The sequence below is a fragment of the Pyxicephalus adspersus genome, chromosome 1 (assembly GCF_032062135.1).
Source record: "Pyxicephalus adspersus chromosome 1, UCB_Pads_2.0, whole genome shotgun sequence".
In the NCBI taxonomy this organism is placed as follows: domain Eukaryota; kingdom Metazoa; phylum Chordata; class Amphibia; order Anura; family Pyxicephalidae; genus Pyxicephalus; species Pyxicephalus adspersus.
In genome coordinates, this window is record NC_092858.1 from 79,751,003 (window position 1) to 79,774,266 (window position 23,264).

The 23,264-nt window shown below is 36.6% G+C and overlaps 1 protein-coding gene across 4 annotated transcripts in view; it reads left to right on the forward strand.

Annotated features, from left to right (window-relative positions):
* The window catches only part of GTF2I (general transcription factor IIi), a 38,684-nt gene extending 15,628 nt beyond the window's left edge, over positions 1-23,056 (forward strand). For 2 of the 4 annotated variants that reach the window (XM_072415828.1, XM_072415852.1), the window contains 22 exons: positions 205-270; positions 949-1,132; positions 2,340-2,398; positions 2,860-2,931; positions 5,214-5,397; positions 5,713-5,765; positions 5,930-6,001; positions 6,989-7,172; positions 7,678-7,736; positions 8,862-8,912; positions 10,225-10,314; positions 11,180-11,245; positions 12,777-12,960; positions 13,131-13,183; positions 13,682-13,759; positions 14,365-14,460; positions 17,176-17,359; positions 18,572-18,600; positions 18,838-18,879; positions 20,229-20,270; positions 21,836-21,903; positions 22,654-23,056. In XM_072415828.1, coding sequence (XP_072271929.1) covers positions 205-270; positions 949-1,132; positions 2,340-2,398; positions 2,860-2,931; positions 5,214-5,397; positions 5,713-5,765; positions 5,930-6,001; positions 6,989-7,172; positions 7,678-7,736; positions 8,862-8,912; positions 10,225-10,314; positions 11,180-11,245; positions 12,777-12,960; positions 13,131-13,183; positions 13,682-13,759; positions 14,365-14,460; positions 17,176-17,359; positions 18,572-18,600; positions 18,838-18,879; positions 20,229-20,270; positions 21,836-21,879 — 1,892 coding nt within the window. In that variant the 3' untranslated portion in view covers positions 21,880-21,903; positions 22,654-23,056. The remainder of the gene's footprint in view (positions 1-204; positions 271-948; positions 1,133-2,339; positions 2,399-2,859; positions 2,932-5,213; positions 5,398-5,712; positions 5,766-5,929; positions 6,002-6,988; positions 7,173-7,677; positions 7,737-8,861; positions 8,913-10,224; positions 10,315-11,179; positions 11,246-12,776; positions 12,961-13,130; positions 13,184-13,681; positions 13,760-14,364; positions 14,461-17,175; positions 17,360-18,571; positions 18,601-18,837; positions 18,880-20,228; positions 20,271-21,835; positions 21,904-22,653) is intronic. The other 2 variants (XM_072415836.1, XM_072415844.1) reach the window with 2 other exon arrangements.
* Positions 23,057-23,264: the final 208 nt, after the last annotated feature.

The following is a 23,264-nucleotide window of genomic DNA, read 5'->3' on the forward strand; positions in this document are numbered from 1 at the left end:
GTGGTAAAAGATAATTGTGATGTAGACTAATGGTCTAAAGCATTTTTTTTATTCAATATATGACGCAAATGCATCCTGCAAGTAAAATTATAACATTTATTACATAAATGTTTAGTTTTAAATTGATGCTTCAATTTTTGTTCATTTTAGAATGTTTTTTTTATTTGCATTGTCTGGTTTCATGTTTAATTATATCTTCTTCAGAGAAATGGAATGCCAGAATTAATGAGCTGAGAAAACAGGTGGAGGAGTTATTTGAAAAAAAATATGGTATGCTGGAATTTTTTTACTTTTACTAGAATAATCTTTAGAACTGTGATTTCAATATGCAAATAGTTTCACAGATGTCAAGGCATTTTAATTACGTGATCTAGCTTGGCTTAGGATGTGTGTAGTCCTACATTTTTATTGCAATAACCTGAACTTTCATCTTAATGTTGTTGTAGACACTAATAACATTACAGAGCTGTCTGTAATCATGACCTTATAGAAATTAAGTTAGGCCTTTTAGTTTTGTGAATGAGAAGTTCATGATAGGTAAAGAATTTAAAATACTTGGCATTCTATAGTTTACATATATCAGATGGGAACATACTTTAAAAAAAAGATGACTTACAACCAGTCTACTTCCTCTCATTTGGCTGATTTGAAGCAACACTAGCTGTTGGTGATGTATGGAGGAAAGAGGGTAGGGTTTTTTAAAACCCATTTAGTCTTCAAAATATGAAAATAAGTTAGTAACTTTTCTAAACCAATAAAGATTTATGTATTTTATTTTGGCTACTGTGCCCTGCAATTTTCTGCTGTTGGATAATAATTCACACACTGTAAGCTTAATTTCAGAGGAATTTTAAACTTAATTTACTTAATATTTCCGTAGCGAACAATACAAGATCTGTTTTTATACTGATAAACAATTTTTTATATATTTTTTTTGTTTGTTAAAAGCCGAAGCTATAAATGCAAGTGGTCCAATAGCCGTTCCATATCACCTTTTCCAGTCTTATTCAGAAGACCTTTACGTTGAAGGATTGCCAGAAGGGATCCCATTCAGAAGGCCATCAACGTATGGAATTCCACGCCTCGAAAGAATACTGCTAGCAAGGGAAAGAATCCAGTATATCATTAAAAAGTATGTCCAAATTAAAAAAAAAAGAAAATTCCTTGAATTGATGAATGTGTATTTTTTGTGTGTGTTTAGATACTTCAAATGCAGAAACAATCAGCTTATAATGTTAATTATGTGTTAATGTTTTTATGAAATTTGTATGTATAAGGCATTTGTGCTGACATAATGGCCCTGATTTATTAAAGCTCTCCAAGGCTGGAGAGAATACACTTGCACCAGTGAAGCTGAGTGATTCAGTAAACCTGGAATGGATTTCTTCAGTCATTTGCTAGCAAATGTTTTAAAATCCTGGACCAGATACATTCCAGATTTGTTGGATCGCCCAGCTTCACTGATGAAAGTGTATTCTCTCCAGCCTTGGAGAGCTTTCATAAATCAGGCCCAAAATCTCAATACACATGCAAGTTCCATTTGCTGCTTTGCATTTCTCACAGCACAAGCCTGAGTTGTCCCACTGATTTAAAAAAATCAATGCACTCCTTCTGACTTATTATAAAACCAATCTTAACCCTAACAGAACCAGGCAAATCCTTGCAGTTATCATGTTAATTAGTGTTTTACTTTGGAACTAAGCCTGACTAATTCAAAAACCCATTGTGTAGTTGTGCTTAGTTGTAGCAGTTCATCTGTCCACACAATCAAGACTTCCTGAGGTCTACAACTGGTTATCATCTATTTCTTGTCACTCCTAATGTAGTCACAGTGTTTCCACCTTAATGCGGGCAAATAGGGAAATGTAGTATGGCATCTTACTTTGGGAGTCACCACCTGGCTGAATTCATAGATGTGATAAAATAACTGTAATACATTGACTAATCACATTTAGCCCATAAACAGGTATTCCTGTTAAACCTGATTGCTATTAGAATTTGCCCTGTTTTAATTTTGGGTTACATGTAAGTCACAATAATTATCACCTTAAGGAAAATTTTAAAGTATGTTCACTGTGCTTAGTTTGATGGTAGTAAAATACTCCTAATGTTATTTTCCAAAATACTGGCATATGCAAATTGAAAAAAATAAAATATTCATATTATACTATAATACATAATATAATATTTGTTTTCTCCCACTCTCTTGATCCCCTCCTCTATACCACCTTTGGGTTGCCTTCTGATTTTTCATTGCACTACTGTTTTATTCCTGGACTCAATGTGTGACATAAGGATATCTAAAATTCACACTGAAAGCTTCTTCGATTTCTTTGCAGACCCGAACTTCTGAACACTACAAAAGAAGCCATGACATTTGACAAGTCAAACACAGGAGGTACTTGAAACCATCTGTAAATACTAATTTCCATATAAATAGAGACCACTTCTTCCAGCCCTATTCATTAAATATTATAGACTCATTTTTAGCTAGTGCAGAGAAACCGAAATTCCTTTAGTTGTGATTCTTTCTTAGGGCAATTAAATCATAAATGGTTTCTACATTGCTGCATTAAATAATTGGTTGAAGACATTTTTTTTTTACCTAAAGACATGAGACAGTAAATGATTTATATCTTAAAACCCCCTGTAGACACCCCAGTTTCCCTGTTCTGGAATATTTCTGACCAGTTGTGTTTTTCTTCCAAGATAGTGTGCTTTTGCCATGATGACTTTAACAAACAACCACTATCTTACATGTTTGGGTAACTTAACACTTAAATGTAAAATCATACATTTTATTACATTTGTAAGTAATTTAGAAAAACGTATTTATCTTGTTTCTCTTTTGCACTTTAGTGAAAGAAGAGTGGTATACAAGAATAACAAAATTAAGGAAAATAGTTGACCAGCTGTTTAGTAAAAAGTTTGGTAAGAGACACCATTTTAACTCTTTTAAAACTCGGTAACAGATAAAATTGTAACAAATGGTGGTGGTGTGTGTGTGTGTGTGTGTGTGTGTATATATATATATATATATATATATATATATATATTTATATTTATTGTGGGATTGCCCCTAGCAACGAGGTCACAAGACAGCAGTGAGTCAGACAGCAGACTTCAAAGTTGCAGTTCAAACAGGCTCCTGCCTGTCTGTTTATTAGCACCTAAACAAAACAAATGGCTCGGCTGAGCAACTACATACAATTACAATTACAATTAGTCCCTCTCTGACCTACAGTAAAATATTTTATAGCATAAGCAAATCAAGGCCATCTGTGGCTAACAAACAAACATGTTCCACTCACATGTACTCCTTGCTGGTTCAAGGCCGAGCTCTGTTCCCCTCCACAGCTCTGGGAACTGTGCTGCCTCCTATGCACCCTCCAACTTGCAACACAGTCCAGCCTGCAACGCAGTGGTTGATCCTCTTCCCTCAGCCTCTTGCTGATCAATTTCCCAGCCTGGATCCTTCTGGCGCACTCTCAGCCTGGCATCCACTCTGGCTCTCTCTCTCTCTCTCTCTCTCTCTCTCTCTCTCCCTCTCTCTCTCTCTCTCTCTCTCTCTCCCTGGAATCCACTCTGGGTCTCTGCCAACCTGGAATCCACTCTGGCCCTCCCTTACCATGGCATGAGGGTTTGCCTTTTCATTTTGGTCAAATAGTACAACCTTGCACGAGAAGGCTTTTATTATATCAGGAGATCCTCCAGTTATCTACAAATTCGGCACTTTGCACAGACTTTACCAAAGGATGTTGTATTTCCACTACTCACCTCCTTTAAGAAATGGTATATCAGTGGGCCCTCACAGAAAGATCTAATTTCAGGAATTTGCTCCTAATTTCTGCTTATTTAAAAGAGCGCTCAAAACCCATTTTTTAAAAATGCCTACCACTTGCCTACCCATCTTCTTCTGTCTTTTGAAACCATTACTACTTCCCACCACTACATATCTCCCATCCTATTGTGTGTGAAATTCCCCCACCTACTAGTTTGTAAGCTCTTTGGGCAGGGTCCTCTCCTCTGGTATCACTGTCTGTATTTGTCATTTGCAATCCCTATTTAATGTACAGCGCTGCGTAATATGTTGGCGCTATATAAATCCTGTTTAATAATAATAATAATAATAATAATAATAATGATAATAGAGGCACTGTTTGAAAAATCTATTCACCTGGATATATTGACCCACTTATTGTTTTTTCTAATCCCGAAAAACTTTTAATGGCTCATATTCTAACGGGTGCTAGATGCCTTATTCCCAGGTACTGGAAATCTGACTCCCCCCCTCCCCCCCATGGACCGTATCAGGGATGTTCAGCTCATGGAACAGCTTATGGCCAGGCTGCATGATCACCTTGACAAATTTGAAATTGTTTGGGCTTCATGGGAGACATTTATCTGAACCCACCCTGAAAGATTTGATTGGGGACGGCCCCCAGGCACACCTATCTCTGTGTATTGGGAATAATTTACAAAGTCATCACCTAATTGGGTTGTAGGCCTGACCCAGTCCTTCCCCCACCCTTTTTTCTTCTTTCTTTATTTTCTTTTCTTTTTCCCTCCTTTTTTCTTGATCCCTTTTTTATCTTTTCTTTTTCAATCATTGGTCCACACATCGGGCCCACAAATCCGGTTTAACTATTTTCAGTGGTCATATATCGCAGGATTACACACATATTTTTCATGAAGAAGACCTACTTGCTACTGGATTGGGTCATGTTTATAGTATCCTGACATCTTGAAGTTCTGCCTTTTTTTAATATTGTGTTTTTTCTTGCACCTACTGCTTTGTAAACACGAACTGTTATAATCAACCAAATTGTATTGTGCATCTTCTGCTGTTTGTTTAATAACCTTGTTGTGTGCTTTCTTTGAAAGTTTCGCCTTTTCTTTCCGTTTTCGGTACTCTCAGTGTTGCTTAATGTTTTTGGTTACTGTACCTGTCATTTATATCTCTGTTGGAAAATTCAATAAAAATTCATTTGTAAAGAAAATATGGTACAGTGATCAAAGCATCGCCACTATACAAAATCTCCCTTTATAATTGTAGCTTTTTAAATGTGCCCTTGTTTTGGTTGGTAAGTATAGCAACTAAGGTGCATGTGTCTATATTTCATTTTTTATTACCACCATAACCTGATATTCCAGTAGCTTATGTTTATTTTTTGATTTATAATAAAAAATTATTTATCCTGTTCTGTTTGTAGCTGAAGCTTTAGGAAAAACTGATCTCATGCCTGTACCTTACCAGACGTTTGAAGCTAATCCCACAGAAATGTATGTAGAGGGATTACCAGAAAACATACCTTTTAGAAGTCCCTCGTGGTATGGGATTCCAAGACTAGAGAAAATAATTCAAGCTGCTAACCGGATAAAGTTTATTATTAAAAAGTATGTGATTTATTTTCCTGTTTTGTGGGCATTCATTTTCATTAGTATGTAACACTTTGTTGGCTAATGGAAAATGGTTATTTTATTCAATGTTGGAAAGAACTTTAGGAACAAGCATTAGTTTAACAAGTTTTACTATATGGAATTTCTCTGTACAACCACTATGTATACCATAGGTATACAAACAGTGGTTCAATACCCAGTACATTTTAGGATGTCAAGTGCTTTGATAAATATATAGCAATTTAAACTGTAAAGCAGAAAATGTTTGTATGATAGTAAAGATTTGTTTACCTTTCACTTTTTCTTTCACAGGCCAGAACTGCTTACACAGTCAAATACAGAACCCAACCGAGGAAATGCAGGAGGTACATGTGACAGAGCTTGATATTTACTGTATGAGGATATATGACTGCAGTGGTGTGTGAGGTCAGAGTGCTGATTTTCCATCCTGCTTGTCATTTTTCTAATATAGTACAAAAATTCAAATGTTTTAATAAAATGATGCAGACTTTTTGTTTTGCTTTCCTAGCTAAAGAAGACTGGAATATCAGAATTACTAAACTAAGGAAACAAGTTGAGGAGATATTTAACTCGAAGTTTGGTAAGCTATGTATTATACTAATATTTTGACTAGTGTCTCACAATATTTCTTGGCCTAGATATGGAATAATTTTTCAAAAAATATTTGGTTGGTGTTAAAACAGTTACCTTTCCGGGTAATAATTCTCTAAAGTGCACCTTCAGTCTTGCGCAGTTTAGCAGGCTCATCTCCTGTACTGAAGTTAAATTTTACTGCACACAGTCAGCTTCTTACAGTGTATTAGAAGCTGCAGCAAGTTGGACAGAGGCCATCTTATTTTCTGGCTGGATTTTACTGTCTGTCGCTCCTCATTCATCCATTGATTTCAGTTCTTTTAATTATGTTGGCTTGGCATCACTTGTGAACTTTTCACATATTCATGTCTTTAAATAAAATAAAAGAATGAAACTTTATCTTAAACTACCTTCCCTCCTGCATTCTGTGTATAATTATTCTACCATTGCATTCCACTTCCTGTGCATTATTAGCCTTATGGCAGGTAAAAAAGCAATGAAAATGTAAAATAGGATTTAGTTGTGTTATATGCCTGGCAATGCAGTTTGGCATTGAGAAGAAGAATTGCAGTCATTTGTAAGATAAAAGTTATGGTTAAATCTGTTTTTAATGAAGGATTTACAAAAGTCAGAGTACAAAAATTGGTATATGTCCATACATAGAAACTGTACAAGGAAGGGGAAATAGCGATATAAAATAAGTGCAATAATAATAAAGGGTGGGAGACCTAACATACAAACAGGGGGAAGGGAGACATAACGGCGGGTGCAAGATAAAATTTATTATATACATTTATGTGTATATTGGCATTGTTTATTCATCAGTTTTTTCAGCAACTTTAACTGATCCAGTGTGATCAATAAATGAGGTTCAAAAAAATATTATGGTTTAAAGCAGTGTGCATGTCATTTCTTTCTGCATTGCCTTGTATAAGGCATATACTAGATGAGTTTATGTTAAGAATTTGTAGCTTTTGTTTGTTCTGTTTTTCAGCACAGGCACTGGGGCTTTCAGAGCCTGTAAAAGTCCCTTATCCAGTGTTTGAGTCCAATCCAGAGTTCCTCTATGTAGAAGGATTGCCAGAGGGAATTCCATTCCGAAGTCCCACTTGGTTTGGGATTCCTCGACTGGAAAGGATTGTAAGAGGAAGTGCCAAAATCAAGTTTATTGTGAAAAAGTATGTCTACCTTTTTGTATACAATTATATACTTGACAAATAGGCAAGCCCTGAAGTTCACATTCCTCTAAATAACAGGCCAGTATTTTTTTACCATTATTTTCAACATTATACTATCCGTTTTAGGTCGCGTAGTTGACAAAGCAGCAACTTTAAGACCTCAAGCTCAAATCAGACCAAAAGTTTACTTGCTTAACCTCCAGCATAGTCCCTTTCTGGCACCAACATCTTCCCATATTCTTCTTCTACGTTTGGAAGCTTTGTTATACTAATTGACTGACTGTGGCAGCATTAATGAACTCCCATTCATCTTTCATTTATCTCAGCATATACATATATTTTCTGTTTTTAAAAATACTGTTTTTTGTTTTTTTGTTTTTTAAACTAAACAATAGCTATTCAGGTTTAGGACAATCACTCCTGTTTCAGAAACACCTAAACACTTCAGAAACTCCTAATTATCACACAAAAAGTGTATACTAATGTTGCTTTGCTCCCTTTACAGACCTCAGCTTGTAGTATCCCATATACCTGCTGAACTCGCTGGTAAAATTAATGTTGAAGGTAAGAAATTATTAAATCTAAGCTTTCTGTGTATCTAATTTCATATATATTTCATATTCTCAGTCAGCGCAAATTTAGCTCCAATCCCCCAAACCTAAAACACAAGCTTCACTCCCCTTTACTTCTGTATTCGGCATTGGGAACCAAAAGAAATACCCAGGCATGGGGGATTGTGTGACTTGCTTTATGTGACTCTGCTGAACCTTTTTTAGAAATCAGTTTTTATGTCAAATTATATCCTATTTTTGTGCATATAATTTGGTAACATTTCGGAATTTTAAGTACTTTTATAAGAACTTCTAAAATTAATATTAATAAATATTATTCTAAAATAATTTGCTTTGTTTTCCTTGCAAACTTGTAAACGGTGTAAACAGTGTTTATAATGTTTTGTTTGATATTGGGAGAAGGGAGCTTTCCCAATTAAAAGAATATGTTTTACCTGTAGGACCCAGTCCTATTTCAACAAATTGATTTAATTTGAGCCTGTAAATCAGGCAAACTACGGCCCGTGGGCCCTATACGGCCTAATGGGGATGTTTCTCAAGCCCTTTGCATGTTCCACGGCTCTGGCCGGTGCCACCCCGAGCAGGGCTAGGAGATGTACCCTGCCAGGGGGGGCCACCGGCCAGAGCCGTGGAACACGTCCCCGGATCTGAGCCTGCGATGGGAGATTGGGCGGGTTGTGTGCAGTGACACACCCCGCCCACTCTCTCATCACAGGCTCAGATCTGCAATAGGAGAGTGGGCGGGGTTATGCCATCATGACGTCTTGTTCAGGGGTTCATGTTCATGATGGAATAACCCCGCCCACTCTACAATCGACCCGGCCCCTCTAGCAAATTTTTTTTCAGATTGTGGCCCCTGACTAAAAAAGTTTGCCCACCCCTGCTTTAAATCATTCATATATGTTGACTTATATCTCCACTTATGTTTTTTATTCAAGCCTCAATATGACTTTTAACAAATTCTGCTTCTGATTTTTTTTTTCTGTGTTTGTGCCTCTTTTGTGGGCGCAAGTAAGAGAAGTCCCCTGTGCTGGTTACTGTACATAAGTTGTGGTAATATGGAGAAGAGGGCTGTTCTAGTTTTGTCTACTGTAACTTGAAGATTGCTGTTTTGTAGCCGTTCAGAACTTGGCCAAAGAACAGGATCCTGGGGAGGGTACAGATGAAGGTAAGTGTTCACATGAAGGATTCATTCTATTGCATCTTGAATGTATGGTATATTTACTGTCTAGAAAGGCTATAACATTTTTCAAAACACCAGAATATTGCCCTTCAATTCACACCTTATCAGGCTTGTTAGTATATATTATGAACAATTGCCCAAAAAGAAACAATTTGAAAAATTAAAGACCAATCTGTAATGGTTGAAATATCCAAGGTTTTATTATAAAGAAGAAGATAGGGTGCACAAAAAAACTTTACATTTTAAGTATTATCTTTTAGAAAATTGCTGCTGCAAGGAATTGTGAGCAACTGCCTAACACCCTAGCGTAGTAGCGGCAATGTATTACCAGAATGGGGATAACCCAGAGGCAATTGGTTAGCATGGTAATCATTAAAGGTTTTCATCTAGAACATTGCATGAGGTGGGCTGCTATTTATTCTGCCTGCCTCCATCCCCCCTCAATAGTAGATCCACCAGATTTTAATGTTTACATTACAACCTTACTTGAATGCAGAGTACTGGGTATATACATTTTGAGTGCTGTTGCCTGTTGCATCAAGTATTGTGGACTCTTTTACCACAGATAATATTTAACAGGTTTTGTTTAGTGTTAAATTTGTGTACTAGAGGGACACCACTGTCTGGCAATATTCATACAAATTTTTTGCATATACTTTTCAATTTTTTATTATTGGAAAATATATGGTGCAGCTTCTTATGTGACATCTGTTGTGCAGAAGTCACTTTACTTTGCAGTTCCATCACACCCTTATGCAAACATATTGTTTTGATCCTGTTGACCTATTTGGCACCTTTTAATTTAAGCTTTAGTGGTTGGACCAATGTGACTGTGGGGCCATCTAAAAATGTATTTTGAAGTGGAGCAATGATGGCTAGTTACACTCTACGCAGTATAGATATATATTATATATCAGGGAAGTTATTGGAGTAGACTGAAGTAGACTAAAGGAGGTTCTTGTTTGTTCATTGGGTGACACAGCCCTGATCATTATCATTGTGTAAAATAAATCCTTTTTTCTCTTATTTATGGAGGAAACAGAACAATGGATATGATCTAAGCGGTCGAGCTGTGTCCCCTATGAATGCAGAAAAAATTATTAATTATAGTGATGCTATTTCAAAAGAAAGACGTGTACTGTAGGATGTGGGCTCTGTTGCTAAAGGATTGTTGTCACAAAGTAGCTATGGACCCAGAAACCCATTTGCCATATATTGTTTTGTAATAATTTAATATTAGCTTTTTGGGTTAGGTTTATTTTTAAAAACACCATGTCTTGTCCCTACTTTTTCATAGATAAATTAAAAATGGTTTCAAGTCCTCCACTACAAATCAATGGTTCCACAACTGTGACCTGCAAGCAACGAGGAAAAGAATTTTCATTTGGTAAACAAGAAAAGTAAAATAAAAAATAAAAAAAATAACAGATTAGAAACATTCACATTTGAAGCCATTTTATTTTGATGAAAACCCAATTGCGGTACTTTGTGGCATTCATGCTTAGAAAAAAACCCAGACATTTACACAATTAAGTTGGCTTCTTGAAAGTGTTGATCCATTTTGATCTTTGTAGTGTTTTCAATTACTGACTGATTATTTTTTAAAAATTTACACAGCTAATATGAACATTTAGGGTAGCATATCCACTGAATTTTATGTTTTTTGGTCAAGGAACGCTTAGTAACTTTTGGGTAATTTCTGTAAATCAATAGATCATTTATGAAAATTATAGGGCCTTCAACTATTGCCTATTATGCCATTTATGGTCAACTCAGTGAATTATAGTTTTCTTATAATTTTTCTTATAAACTTTAGCAGAGTATTAGTTATCTGATATTGTATCTTTCTTTCCTAAATACCGTAGACCTTGGGCTCTATTTATAAATTATTCCCCTGTCAATTCTTGTGAAATTTGCTGACAGATGGTTGAATCTGTCTACACTTTTCATTCCAGTTTCTAATAAAACAATGTCGCGTTCTGCCATCCAGTGCCCAATTTCAAATTAGCTGTCACAATAGGGAAATGCCATCTCTATAAACGAAAATTATGAATGAATCTAGAGCGAATTGAATTGGGGAATATTTTATGAATAGAGCCCCTAATGGTAACACCATAAGTACATTTGTGTGTAGGCTATTCAGATTTGTGAATTGTATGTGGTTGTGTCTGTGATATCAACATATTCAAAATAAACCCATATATGTGTAAACATTTGACATTGGATGATGTTGCAATTTTATTTTCTAACAGAGGCTTGGAATGCTAAAATTACAGACTTGAAACAAAAAGTTGAAGCACTTTTTGATAAAAAATGTGGTAAGAAATATTGGTATTTTCATTTTTTCTTATAATGATATGTTAACTATATCATATTAATAATCCTGATGTGCCTGCCGATACTGTTAGGATGTGAAGTTTTGCCTCTGTGTTTAAAGAACAAACAACATAATACGTATCAGAGATCTCCATTATATGACAAGTTTAAAGAGCACCTGTGCCCAGAATCCAGATAATAAAGCATTTACTTTTATTCTCTTTAAATTAATCAGTGCATCGACCTGAATTTGATCTGCTATGAGTCATTTTTCAGGAGAGCCCAGACTGGGGTGGTGGAAAAGCACAAGAGGCTAATCAGTTGCACTGCAGTGCAAGGACCGTGCTTATATCAGAAAACCTCAGAAGTGACAGAGATGAGTTCATGAGTCCTGCTTCTCTTTACTCTAACTGTTTATTATTGGACTGGAAGAAAGACAAAATCTACAGGTGTTACTTAAAAAAATTCAAATCTTCAGCCCTACTAGATTGTGTTGTGGATGGAAAGAAATTCACATCCTTGGGAAAGCAGAATAACTCCCTTAAAGTTATGTTACCACTGGTAATGAGATTGTGGTGCGCTTACCACTTCCTTATGCCAGGGAACTGCTTCTTCCTGGGAAGCTTCTACTGGCAGCAGCTCAATATAGAATGAAAAGGGTGGCAGTGAAAGGTATTAGTCCTGCTCACTGCCGGCAGGTGTCAAATATGCAGCTGTCAAATGCTTTAAAAAAACAGTGCTGCGGTGCAAGTGAGAAAGCGACTGTCAAGTTACTAAACTTGGGGATCTGCATAGGTTAGCCGAATCCAGAAACATGTCTGAACCTGTCCTAAATGTTTTTTACATGTGAATTTAGTTGTTTGCTTGGAGTTTATTTTGCTAAATCTGTAATTTGGCTGCCAGTCTCTGAGCAGTACCAGTACTTGTGTTGACTGATTTGGTTGCAAGCGTAGTTAGAATGCTTGGTGGAAACGTAGCGGCTGATGTTGTTTTCTTTGAAAACCACAGAGGTTTATTGGCAAATGAGACATACAGCCTTTGATTGGACTTGGGTGAAAAGCTGTCCACTCCTCGTTAAACACTCACTGTCAAATTTTCTTTTCTTTCGTTCACGTATTGTTACCGGGCGTAATGCACTGTTAAAGGTCAAGTGTATAGGATAGTCCAGACTCCAGCAAAGGTCCATGGAAGCCAGGTTTTTCTAAGAAAAATACAAAATGAATGTGGTCCTAACTTATATGTGGACAATTTTGACATTGGATGATTGGATAGCATGTGTTCACTAGCAGTCTACAAGTCTACTGATTATAGTGTCTCTCTAAATTAAATCGGGACCAGGCAGAGCTTCTGATAGTTAACACTTTCTGTATACAGTTCAGCATTACATTGGTTTAAAATTCTTGTTTTCTGTTAATTTACACTACTGTTTAAACTGTAACTTGATCATCTTGTAACTATCCCTACTTCATGTGATACACTACACTTGTAGACCAAATAAATATGTTATCATCTTGTGAATATTGTATCCTTTAGGAGAAGCCTTGGGAATGACAGATCCATACAAAGTCCCGTTTGCCTTGTTTGAGTCCTATCCAGAAGACTTCTATGTTGAAGGTCTTCCTGAGGGGGTCCCATTTCGCAGGCCGTCCACTTTTGGCATTCCTAGACTTGAGAAGATTCTAAGAAATCAATCCAAGATTAAATTTGTAATCAAAAAGTAAGACAAATGTATTGGTATTACTTTTTTCTTAGTGAGGTGCAGAGCATATCGAAGTAACCAACAGCAACCAGGAAAAATCAAAGTATTTTATTGTTTCCTGTATTGTAAGTATTTGTGTTTTAAGACTTGTGTATATTTCTAATGCATACATTTTTTTTTTTTGCTAGACCAGAACTGTTTGAGGCCGCATCCAAAGATTCATCATTGCACTATCCACAAAGTAAGAACTGCTTTTGCAAAAAGCCCCTTCTATTAACAGCATACATTTTTGGGTGTGTGGGACATTTATATTGTAGAAGCATCATTAGGAGTTCTTTTTATAAAGCAGTGAATCTGGCATTCACTGAAACCCTTCCTGATGAAGAATCAATTGCTGTTATGGAAAAACATGGATCTGTAAGATTCTCTATCAGGTAATTTTTCAGTGAATGTCAGATTAATTTCTTTATAAATAAAGCCCCCAAAGACATGTTAGAAAAAAAAAAGAAGTGATATTTATAGCATCCAATCAGATGTGTATTTTAATATTATCACTTGCCCTGCAAAAAGCAACTAGAACCTGGTGAGTTGCAATGACCATTATGTCCATCCTTCCTCGGCTCCATAGTAAAAAGTAATGAAAGGTAAATAGTAAAATTAGAACTACTTTTATGTAGAAAGACCTACTGATGTCGCAAAGGATGGTTTTACTAAAATATGTATTTTTATCAATTTTAAGAAAAGTTACAAATCCAAAACACTCCGACAACAACATCTGGACACGAACATCTTAATATTATGCAAGTATCTTTACCAGGTATGTAGCACAATTTCACTTTAAGTTCTAGAAATATTTGACTTTATATATTTCAATATACAAATTTTATTAGACAATAAAATGACATGATTAGGGTAAAAGAAAAATCTAAAAGAAACTCTCTGCTAAAGAATTAAATGAACCACTATATAGACACATTGATATTCTTCTGTTAACTAAATTGGTTTATGCTGACACGTTTTTCCGGTAACACAGATTTATTCAAATGTATTTTATTCCCTGTATATACTATGTTGTACCTTTTTTTTCTAGATTTTTTTTTCTAAAACACTATAATATGACAGTAGAATTAAAATTAAAAATAATTACCTGTGTTGTTAAATTTGGTTTTCATCTCTACAAAGGAAACTTCACGTGGTGTTTGTATGTTTTGTGGGAGTTCTCCTTCTTCAGTTTGAAAACATACAGTAGGGTCAAGTGCTGTGACTGAAATCACCTTCTGTGTGTGATGGTGATAGAATCATTCGAATTTTAGCTCCTTTTAGTGAAGAGAGAGTGTAGTTCTGTGTTAAATTGTCAATGATGTCACATATTTTGAAATGCAAGTTTTCATTTTTTTTTTTATTTCATAACCTCAACTAAAGGTTGTATTACAGATGGGGATAACGAGAAAACTGGAAAGGTAGACAAAGCTCGACAGTTGAGGGAACAAGTCAATGAATTGTTCAGCCGGAAGTTTGGTAAGCCTTAAACAGCAAAAACATACTTTAAGAAAAGTTGCATGAAGATAAAATTCTCTTTCTTTCATTATACTTGTAAAAATGTGGTAAAAAGGCTAATATTAAACTTAAACGTTGTGGGTCCTTCACATGCAACGCAACAATGTCATCCTTGCCTTTCCCCACTCCTGGTCCTACAAGGCTTAGATTACTAGTGGCCTGATCCTCTTCTTAAAGTGAAATTGTGCTAGCAGGTAATTAAGATTCATTGATAAAAGGATGCAATATGGGGCTTTGCTTTTTAGGAAAAGGGATTTAAGACTTTTTTTAGGCAAGGTAAATTTGTTCTGCTGAGTGTTCACCTTTGATGCAATTTATTTTATAATGACAAAGCCAGGCTTTTTTCTTTTTATATAGTTGAGGTATAGCCTGTTTATACATTTTATGTTCTCTACACAAAAGTACAGTCAAACTGCAGCAATGCTGCAATTTATACTTCACCATGCATGTTGGTGGGGGCTTTCTGAAGTTTTTAAGTCCCATTTTTGTCCAGTTATGATGGCAGGTGTAGTCTGACAATCTACAGTATTGCAGCAGCCAATACATTTAATTTTCAGCAGGAAATTATACACTTTCACATGATGTGTTGGGAGTACTCAGGAGTACTCCAGGAGTACTTCTTTGTGAGAAAAAAAAACTAATCTTGCAATTTGAAAAAAAGAAAAAGATATATGGTGATAGGAGTATTTCCCAAATCTGAAGTTACTTAATCTGCTCAGTATGACCAACTGGGTGTCTCCTCTAAGTAGCTGAAGATGCCACTTTAATATTATCTGTTGTTCGTGTAATATCCCTTATTGCTCACCCAGCATTTCTCTCTACTATATTACCACATTTCCTTAGATGGATATTACACAAAGTATTTTAGACACTGTACGAACCGAAGTGCATAGATATTGCACTACGTTTCCTGCAGAGTCCGGTGGGATGGTCTCATTGCACCAAAGGACACAGTATTGCTGAATTGCTACTTTGCTACTTACACCAGCATCTCTTGCAGTGTGAGTAAAGCTGCGTACACACTTGCAATTTTTGTCGTTGGAAAGGATCTTTCACGATCCTTTCCAACGACAAGGGGCTGCAAGATGCATGAACGATGCTGTACATACAGCACCGTTCATGCTCTACGGAGAGGGGAGGGGGGAGAGCGACGGAGCGGCACCCTGCTGCACGCTCTCCCCTTCTCTTTCATTACGATCGGCTGTCGCCCATCGTCCGTGGATCCGGCAGGTCGGTCGTCCGGACGATGGACGACACCGACTGTACACACGGAAGATTTTCGCCCAATAATTGGCCGATGCCGATTATCGGGCGATAAAAATCTGCCGTGTGTATGTAGCTTAAGAAGGTTCACGTTTATTTTTTATATTGTCTTGGGTTTAAACAGACCTAGTTTTATAAAGCAGTACTTCTGCCACAGACAGTTGCATGTTGCAACACATAGGTACACAGTTATGAAGCTTAAAATAACACATTTCATAAAGCACCACAATGTGTTTATAAAGACAGCAATATAAGTTTAATTGATCACAGAGAGCTATGTGAATGAATGAGAGGAGGTCACATGACTTGTTCTCCTCCAATCACAGATATACCTCAGCTCTATGGAGCAGTGAATACTTAAGCTGCGTACACACTTCCAATTTTTGTCGTTGGAAAGGATCTTTCACAATCCTTTCCAACGACAAGGGAGTGCACGATGCATGAACGGTGCTGTACATACAGCACCGTTCATGCTCTATGGAGAGGGGAGGGGGAGAGCGACGGAGCGGCACCCTGCTGCGCGCTCTCCCCTTCCCTTTCATTAGGATCGGCTGTCGTCCATCGTCCGTGGATCCGGCAGGTCGGTCGTCCGGACGATGGACGACACCGACTGTACACACGGCAGATTTTCGCCCGATAATTGGCCGATGCCGATTATCGGGCGATAAAAATCTGACGTGTGTACGTAGCTTTAGTGGAATTTCACCGAGATGTAGATGCCACTAGATTCTAAATGCCACTCTTGTCAGCAGAGGCTCGCAAAATTTGTTTACGGTTCATGATGTGTAGAATAATTTCTTGCCACACTTTGGGCCCCTTATAATCATTTTAGGTACATTTAAATGCCACACATATCGGTTTTGTTGCTGTCCATGTCAGTGCTTTTATGGCCGCATCCTCTCATGGCTTCTTCCAGCAGGATGTCACACAGCTCAAATTATTATTATTATTTTACACAGTATTTATATAGCGCCATCATATCCTCTCCAACTGTTTTTTGAACATGACAATGAACAAATAGGCATCAGCTGTTTGATGCTATCATCTCAATATGAACCAAAATTCCTGGGGGATTATTATTGTTACCTTGAATTTCCATAACAAGGGATGTGAAAAGTCTGAAGTTATGTCACTAACATGTCACAAAGATTTACACCAGTTCTGAAGGCATTCAGGTACTAGCAAGGTGCACTTAATAAAGTGTCCTGTGAGTGTATGCTATTTAATAAAGAAAAGCCTTATAGTATAGTAAAAATGTGAACTTTTTGTTTGACTTGTAATATACTGGGGTAATGAAATAAAATGTGGTGCAGTTTAGCATATAATATCAATACATATTGCTACGTTTTGTAATTGTCCCTGTGTACTTGATGATGAAAGTATGTTAACATTTTGCGATTGTGTTTTTATTAGGTGAAGCCATTGGGATGAACTATCCAGTGAAAGTTCCCTACAGAAAAATTACTGCCAACCCAGGATGTGTGGTAGTAGATGGAATGCCATCAGGGGTTACATTTAAAGCCCCCAGTTATTTAGAAATAAGTTCTATGAGAAGAATCCTGGACTCAGGAGAATTTATAAAATTTACAGTTATAAGGTAGGTAGAATAATTGGTACATGATGCTGTCAGCTAATGTTTCAGCCTGATATATTTATATATCTAGAAACTGTTTTTTTTCAGTATGCCTCCAGTTTTTTAGGTGAGAAGAGTTCTCAAAAAAATAAACAGGTGGAAATAGTATTAGAGGACAAGTATTTTAGGGGATATGTGTTTGGATTATGTAGAGGACAGCAAACTGTTATGTATAAGATTATGTATTTTAGTACAGGTCCAGCATAATGGAAGTCCTTTATAAGGCAAATTAGGTAAAGAGCTAAATGCAAAATCAGGTTCCCTCCAACTTAGAAAAGTCTTTGCAACAGGTTCATAGTGAATCCGCCTGTCAGAATTCCTAGGCAGCCAATTGCAACAGTTTTGAAACCCCTGGGACAGATTTTCACGCTAAACAGACACATTGGGCTTGATTTATTAAAGCTGTCCAAGGCTGGGGAGGATACACATTAATCATTGAAGCTGGGTGATCCAGAAAACCTGGAATTGATTACCTAAAAGTCATTTGCTATTTGTTAGCAAATGTTTTCAAACCTGGACCAGACCCATTCCGGGTTTGCTGGATCACCAAGCCTCACTGATGCAAGTGTATCCTCTCTAGCCTTGGAGAGCTTTGATAAGTCCAGCCCATAGACGTGATCAGGGGGAAGGTTCAATTTGGTTGCAGTAAAACTTGAGTAGCCAAAGGAGGATTTTTTCCAGTGCCGAAATGGTTCCTATGCTCAGATTTCAGATCGGATCAGGGGTTGCATCAGACAGCTGACTACACTGTCATTTATTTTATTTAGTATCCAAATGCTCGTCAATCAATCATCTTTCGTTAAGCTGGTATACATACTAGATATATTTATGGTATACATAAAACTTAAAATGTCTATTACCAAGCAGTGTGCGGGTACCTGTAGTCATTTTGTATTAGGTGGATGACATATCTATTGACAATATCCTTTCTGAGTAAAGGAGAAATAGAAATAATATGGGTTACTCAAAGGTCAATGTAAATAAACTACACAGGCTAAAAAGAGGGAAGGGGGGTAAAAAGGGAAGTCATTTACCACAAAATTTCCTAAATAGAGCAATAAGTGCCAAAACTAAAAAAACCATAGCTGTGTAAATATGTACAACAGAACTTTATTGGTCCATTTTATCTATAAATTATATTAGGAGAATATTAACAGTGCTGATTATTTCTTATAGGCCTTTTCCTGGATTGGTGCTTAATACTCGTAAGTATATTTATGGCTGACAAGTATCTTTTAACCTTCCATAAAGGGCAAGACATGTTATTGTGTAAACATTTTTCAAATGAGAGTTATTCTGGTTTCATGACTAATTCATTTCTGAAGTCAAAAGTGGACCATTAAGATAAAAATATAAAACCAGCTGTAACAGATTACAAAGGGCACAGGGGGTAACACTGTTTACAAAAGCTCTATATACAGATTTGTTTCTTTGTCTTTCAGAAGCACTGGAAGAGAGTGAATCTGGGCCTTCTACAGAAACTAGTAATTATACCTTTTAAATTCAGCTCCTATTGACCACTATAATAATCTTAAACCTGAAGCTATGTTAACTGTACAAATGCAGAAAAAATACATGACCACAATATTTATGTACCTTAAGTTTTTTGTTTTTTTGTTTTTTAAGAGAAGTTATTCTTAATGAGGGAACTTTATTTCTCAATACAATCAACACTGTTCAGGTAGCTTTAAGTTACCATTTGGATTTAGAAGTCCACAACTATTTTTAATATTGCAGACCTAAAATTTAACTGCAGCTTTATTTTAAAAAATTAAATATTTCAACTTCTGCAAGACTGCAGAAGAACTTACCGTATTTTTTGCAGTATAAGACGCACTTTTTCTTCCCCAAAACTGGGGGGGAAAAGTTAGTGCGTCCTATATGACAAAGGTGTGATAAAATAACTAAAATAATATACTCACCCGATACCCGATCCTGCCGTGTGTCTCTGGCTGCAGCAGCGTCTGTCTCCTCTCCTCTGGCAGCAGCACGTGTCTTCTCCTGTCTGTAATGCAGAGCGAAAGAAGCCGGCACAGCGCCGCCTGCTGTTCCCTGTCCTAACTGCCGTACAGTGGGAAAAAAAGCACAGAGTGATCAGAAGGGAAATTTGAATGACAGAGTGATCAGAAGGGAATTTTGAATGACACAGAGTGATCAGAAGGGGAATACCGGTATGAATGGCACATGATCAGAAGAGGAATAATCTTTCAGAATCTTTTTTTTTCTAGATTTTCCTCCTTTAAAATTGGGTGCGTCTTATATTCCGCGTCTTATAGGGCGAAAAATACGGTACCTATTGCTGGAATTGGTCACAGGACCAATGTTGGATGTTTTTTTGTCACAACCTTTGTAAGGCCCAGATAATTGCTGATCACCCTGCCACAGCTGCCTACGCCATGTTTGTTCATAAGCGGGTATGGCAGGTGGTTTGATGGGCAGTCAGCAGGTGGCAACCAAGTTCAGTAATTGCTTTGTGTACTGTTCTGCACAAATACAGAGCTGCCAGATGCAAATGATTTATATATGTGTGATTGCTTTCCAAAATAAACACCTTTTTGTGTATGTGGATTAGCATAAATCAGCTGTGGAATGTTTAACTAAGAATATAACCTTATAAGATGTAGATCAAGGTAATGACGGTAAAATAATACACTTCATTTATGTTACAGCTATAAAACTGGGTTATTTGATGCTAGGTATACATGAGAAAAATAATACTATAACTTTCAGTACTAAACAATAAATTTGATTTTCTAATTATATAGATGGTGACTCTCCTATATGTAGCCTGTATGGTCATTTTTAAATTGAGAATCCTGTTTTACTTTTTAAGGAAACAGTAACAAGAACCTGCCAGAGGAGCCTAGAGAAGAAGGTATTCATTTTAGGTTGCTATTAGAAACTAAGCTATTCCAGGAGGGTGAATTAGTAGTCTTTGTTACATGGGGTCTATTTATAAAGCCATGGATCTGAAGTTTGCTGGAACATTCCCTGGTGAAAATTACTTCCAATAAAGCAAGTGCTTGAAGATTTTCCACCACGGAATGTTTCAGTGAATGCCAGAATCACTGCTTCATAAATAGACCACACAGTAATGTAGATTAGTGGCAATAATATTTCCATAATTTTTTGTAAGGCCCCATGTACTTTATATTACATAAAAGGTTTTAAAAACCAACAAAATTCTTTTAGCACCAAACTTTATGGGGTATATTTATAAACTATTTGCATAAAAAAGTATTAAACAAAAGTTCCTTTTTTATTTTTTTCTTTAAGCAGCATATGCAAATGAGGCCAAAGACTATTTATAAACTGATGAGAGTTTTGTGAACGTGGGTAAATAGAATTTTGCATGTTGATTTGGTGAACAGAATAGACTTGCTGTGATCTGTACTTGAAAGCTAACTATAAATAGACTTTTGTGCCATGCTGCACTTGAAGGGTATTTTCATGAGATGACTGAACATACTAAAAAGTTTGTTCAGAATAGAGCGTATGAATATATTGATATTTTTTATTGTGTTTTACTTCAAACTATTTTTTATTAAGATCATAACAATTCAGGACTTGAGACTGGCCTGTTACTATTTCCTCACACCCCTGAACATATTTGTAATCCTCCACTTGTCCTTTGTGGTCAGTGCATACTGAGCACTGACCTATTTCACTACATGGAACAAATATCTGAACATAAATTAGTAAGTAATGTAGGTAGTAAAGTAATTTGAACTGTATCTTAATCCTATTAAATGTATCAGTTCAGTGCTTTTGCCTATATTGTATACTACAGGGGTGCCCAAAACGTTGATCATGATCTACTGGTTGATCGCAAAGGCAATGCGAGTCGATCGCGGGACGCCCTGCCTTACCTCTCCCCGCTGTTTACCAGTAGCCCTGCTGCACGTCTATAGGGATGCTGGGGATGTCTTTCAGTGCGTGAGAAGGTTCCTCTAAAAGTGGGGAGTGGGGAAGGAGGCAGGGAGGATAGGAGTGCAGTCTAAGGTGAGCAGTGCTGGGCAGCCGAGTCAGTTCACGCTCGGGGTCAGGGTTCAATCACTGATTGAACAGATTAGCAGTTCTTTTTCTTGTGCAGCACGTCATTCTCCTATGACAGGTGAACTGTAGCTTTCCTGTCACTATAGTCTTGTAGTGCAATGTCTGTGCAATGTTCTGTTATTCAATGTCTCATTAGCTTCTGTCACCTCTGTGTCATTCTTGGTATATATATAAATAAATATATAATTAGCAATTTTATTGTTGATAAATCATTTTGACTTGGTCATTTTAAAAGTAGCTCACAAGCCAGATAAGTGTGGGGACCCCTGGTATAATGCATAATCAATGCCTTCTCTATGGTGCTCTGTTTTTTTATTTTTTTATCTTTATTTTTGTTGTTGTCATATGTTTGTAATATCAATATTGATTTTATTTGAATGTTAGAACCACAAGAGGAATTAAACATAAAGCAGGAACCAGACCCTTAAGAGAGGACCATTATCATTTCCAAGGTAATATTTACTAGGATATTTTATTAAACAGAAGATTTCATTCAGAAAATACCGTAGGCTGCATACTTCCTGGAAAATCTGTACATACTGCACTGATTTTCCCAAGCGGTGTTGTCAGCCCTGCCAAATTGTTTCCCTTTATCTACAGAACACCTCCCACACCTGTCCCAACAGGGGAGAACTGGGGCTCTGTGTTTAGAATTTCAATGCAACAAAGGCAAAGGGCCTGATTTATTAAAGCTCTCTGAGGCTGGAGAGGATAAACTTTCATCAGCGAAGCTGGGGGATGCAGCAAACTTGGAATGGATCTGTTCCAGGATTGAAAACATTTGCTAACAAATGGCAAATGGCTTTTAGGAAATCTATTCTAGATTTGCTGGATCACCCAGCTTCACAGATGAAAGTGTATTCTCTCCAGCCTCAGAGAATTTTAATAAATCAGGCCCTTTACCTTTGTTGCATTGAAATTCTAAAGAGTGCCCGAGTTCTCTCCTGTTGGAGAGCTTTATTAAATCAGCCCCAAAGTGTGAGAGATTAGCAGTTTTTTTTTCTGTACTTGTGTTTTAAAAGGAGGAAATTATAAAAATGCACATGCATTGTTTAGTTTATTTATGCCCAGACTGACATTTTAATTTGTCAATCTTCCAACAATGTATCATGGTATTATCCCACATTAAATTTGTTTGTACTTCCTAACATAAAAGTAATGAAATTTCAGTGTACCTAATTTTTGTTTTTTTTTTCTTTCAGTTACAGCAATCTGTGCTGTAAGGAACCACAGGAATGTGTAATAAACTCCAAGCATAGACGTTACCTCTATAAGGACCATTTTTATATGTTTTCCATAGAAACCTCTACTTTTTCTTGAGCGTTCTATGAATATGACTGTGAAAAGCGGATGGCATTGTTGAATGTGTACAGTACTGTCAATGGAATTCCTGATGCACAAGGAAGACCATTGTATTATGGGACAGACGAGGGAAGCATTTGATCTGTGCTAGGAAACTAAGTAACAGTTACCTGGAAGTTCACTGCATGTTCTCTGGACCTCTAGTTGTCTTTTAAGAGCCTTTTAAGTATGGTGTCTTGGTCTTTACTCGAGTCAGTCATCAAACTACACTACTTCAAATAAATGTTTTGGGGTTTTTTTGTAGCCAAGTTGTCAACACTTCTTTATTTTTTGATCCTCATAAACACCTTGGAGACACAGTGTATTACATAGTATGGTTTTCTCTGCATCTCACTATTTGAACTAACCACTTTTTTTGTCACAGTATAAAAAAAGTTGCAACAAGGATACAAGAGGAACAATTAAAACATACTACATACAACAACAAATAGCATCTTTTAGTTTCATTTGA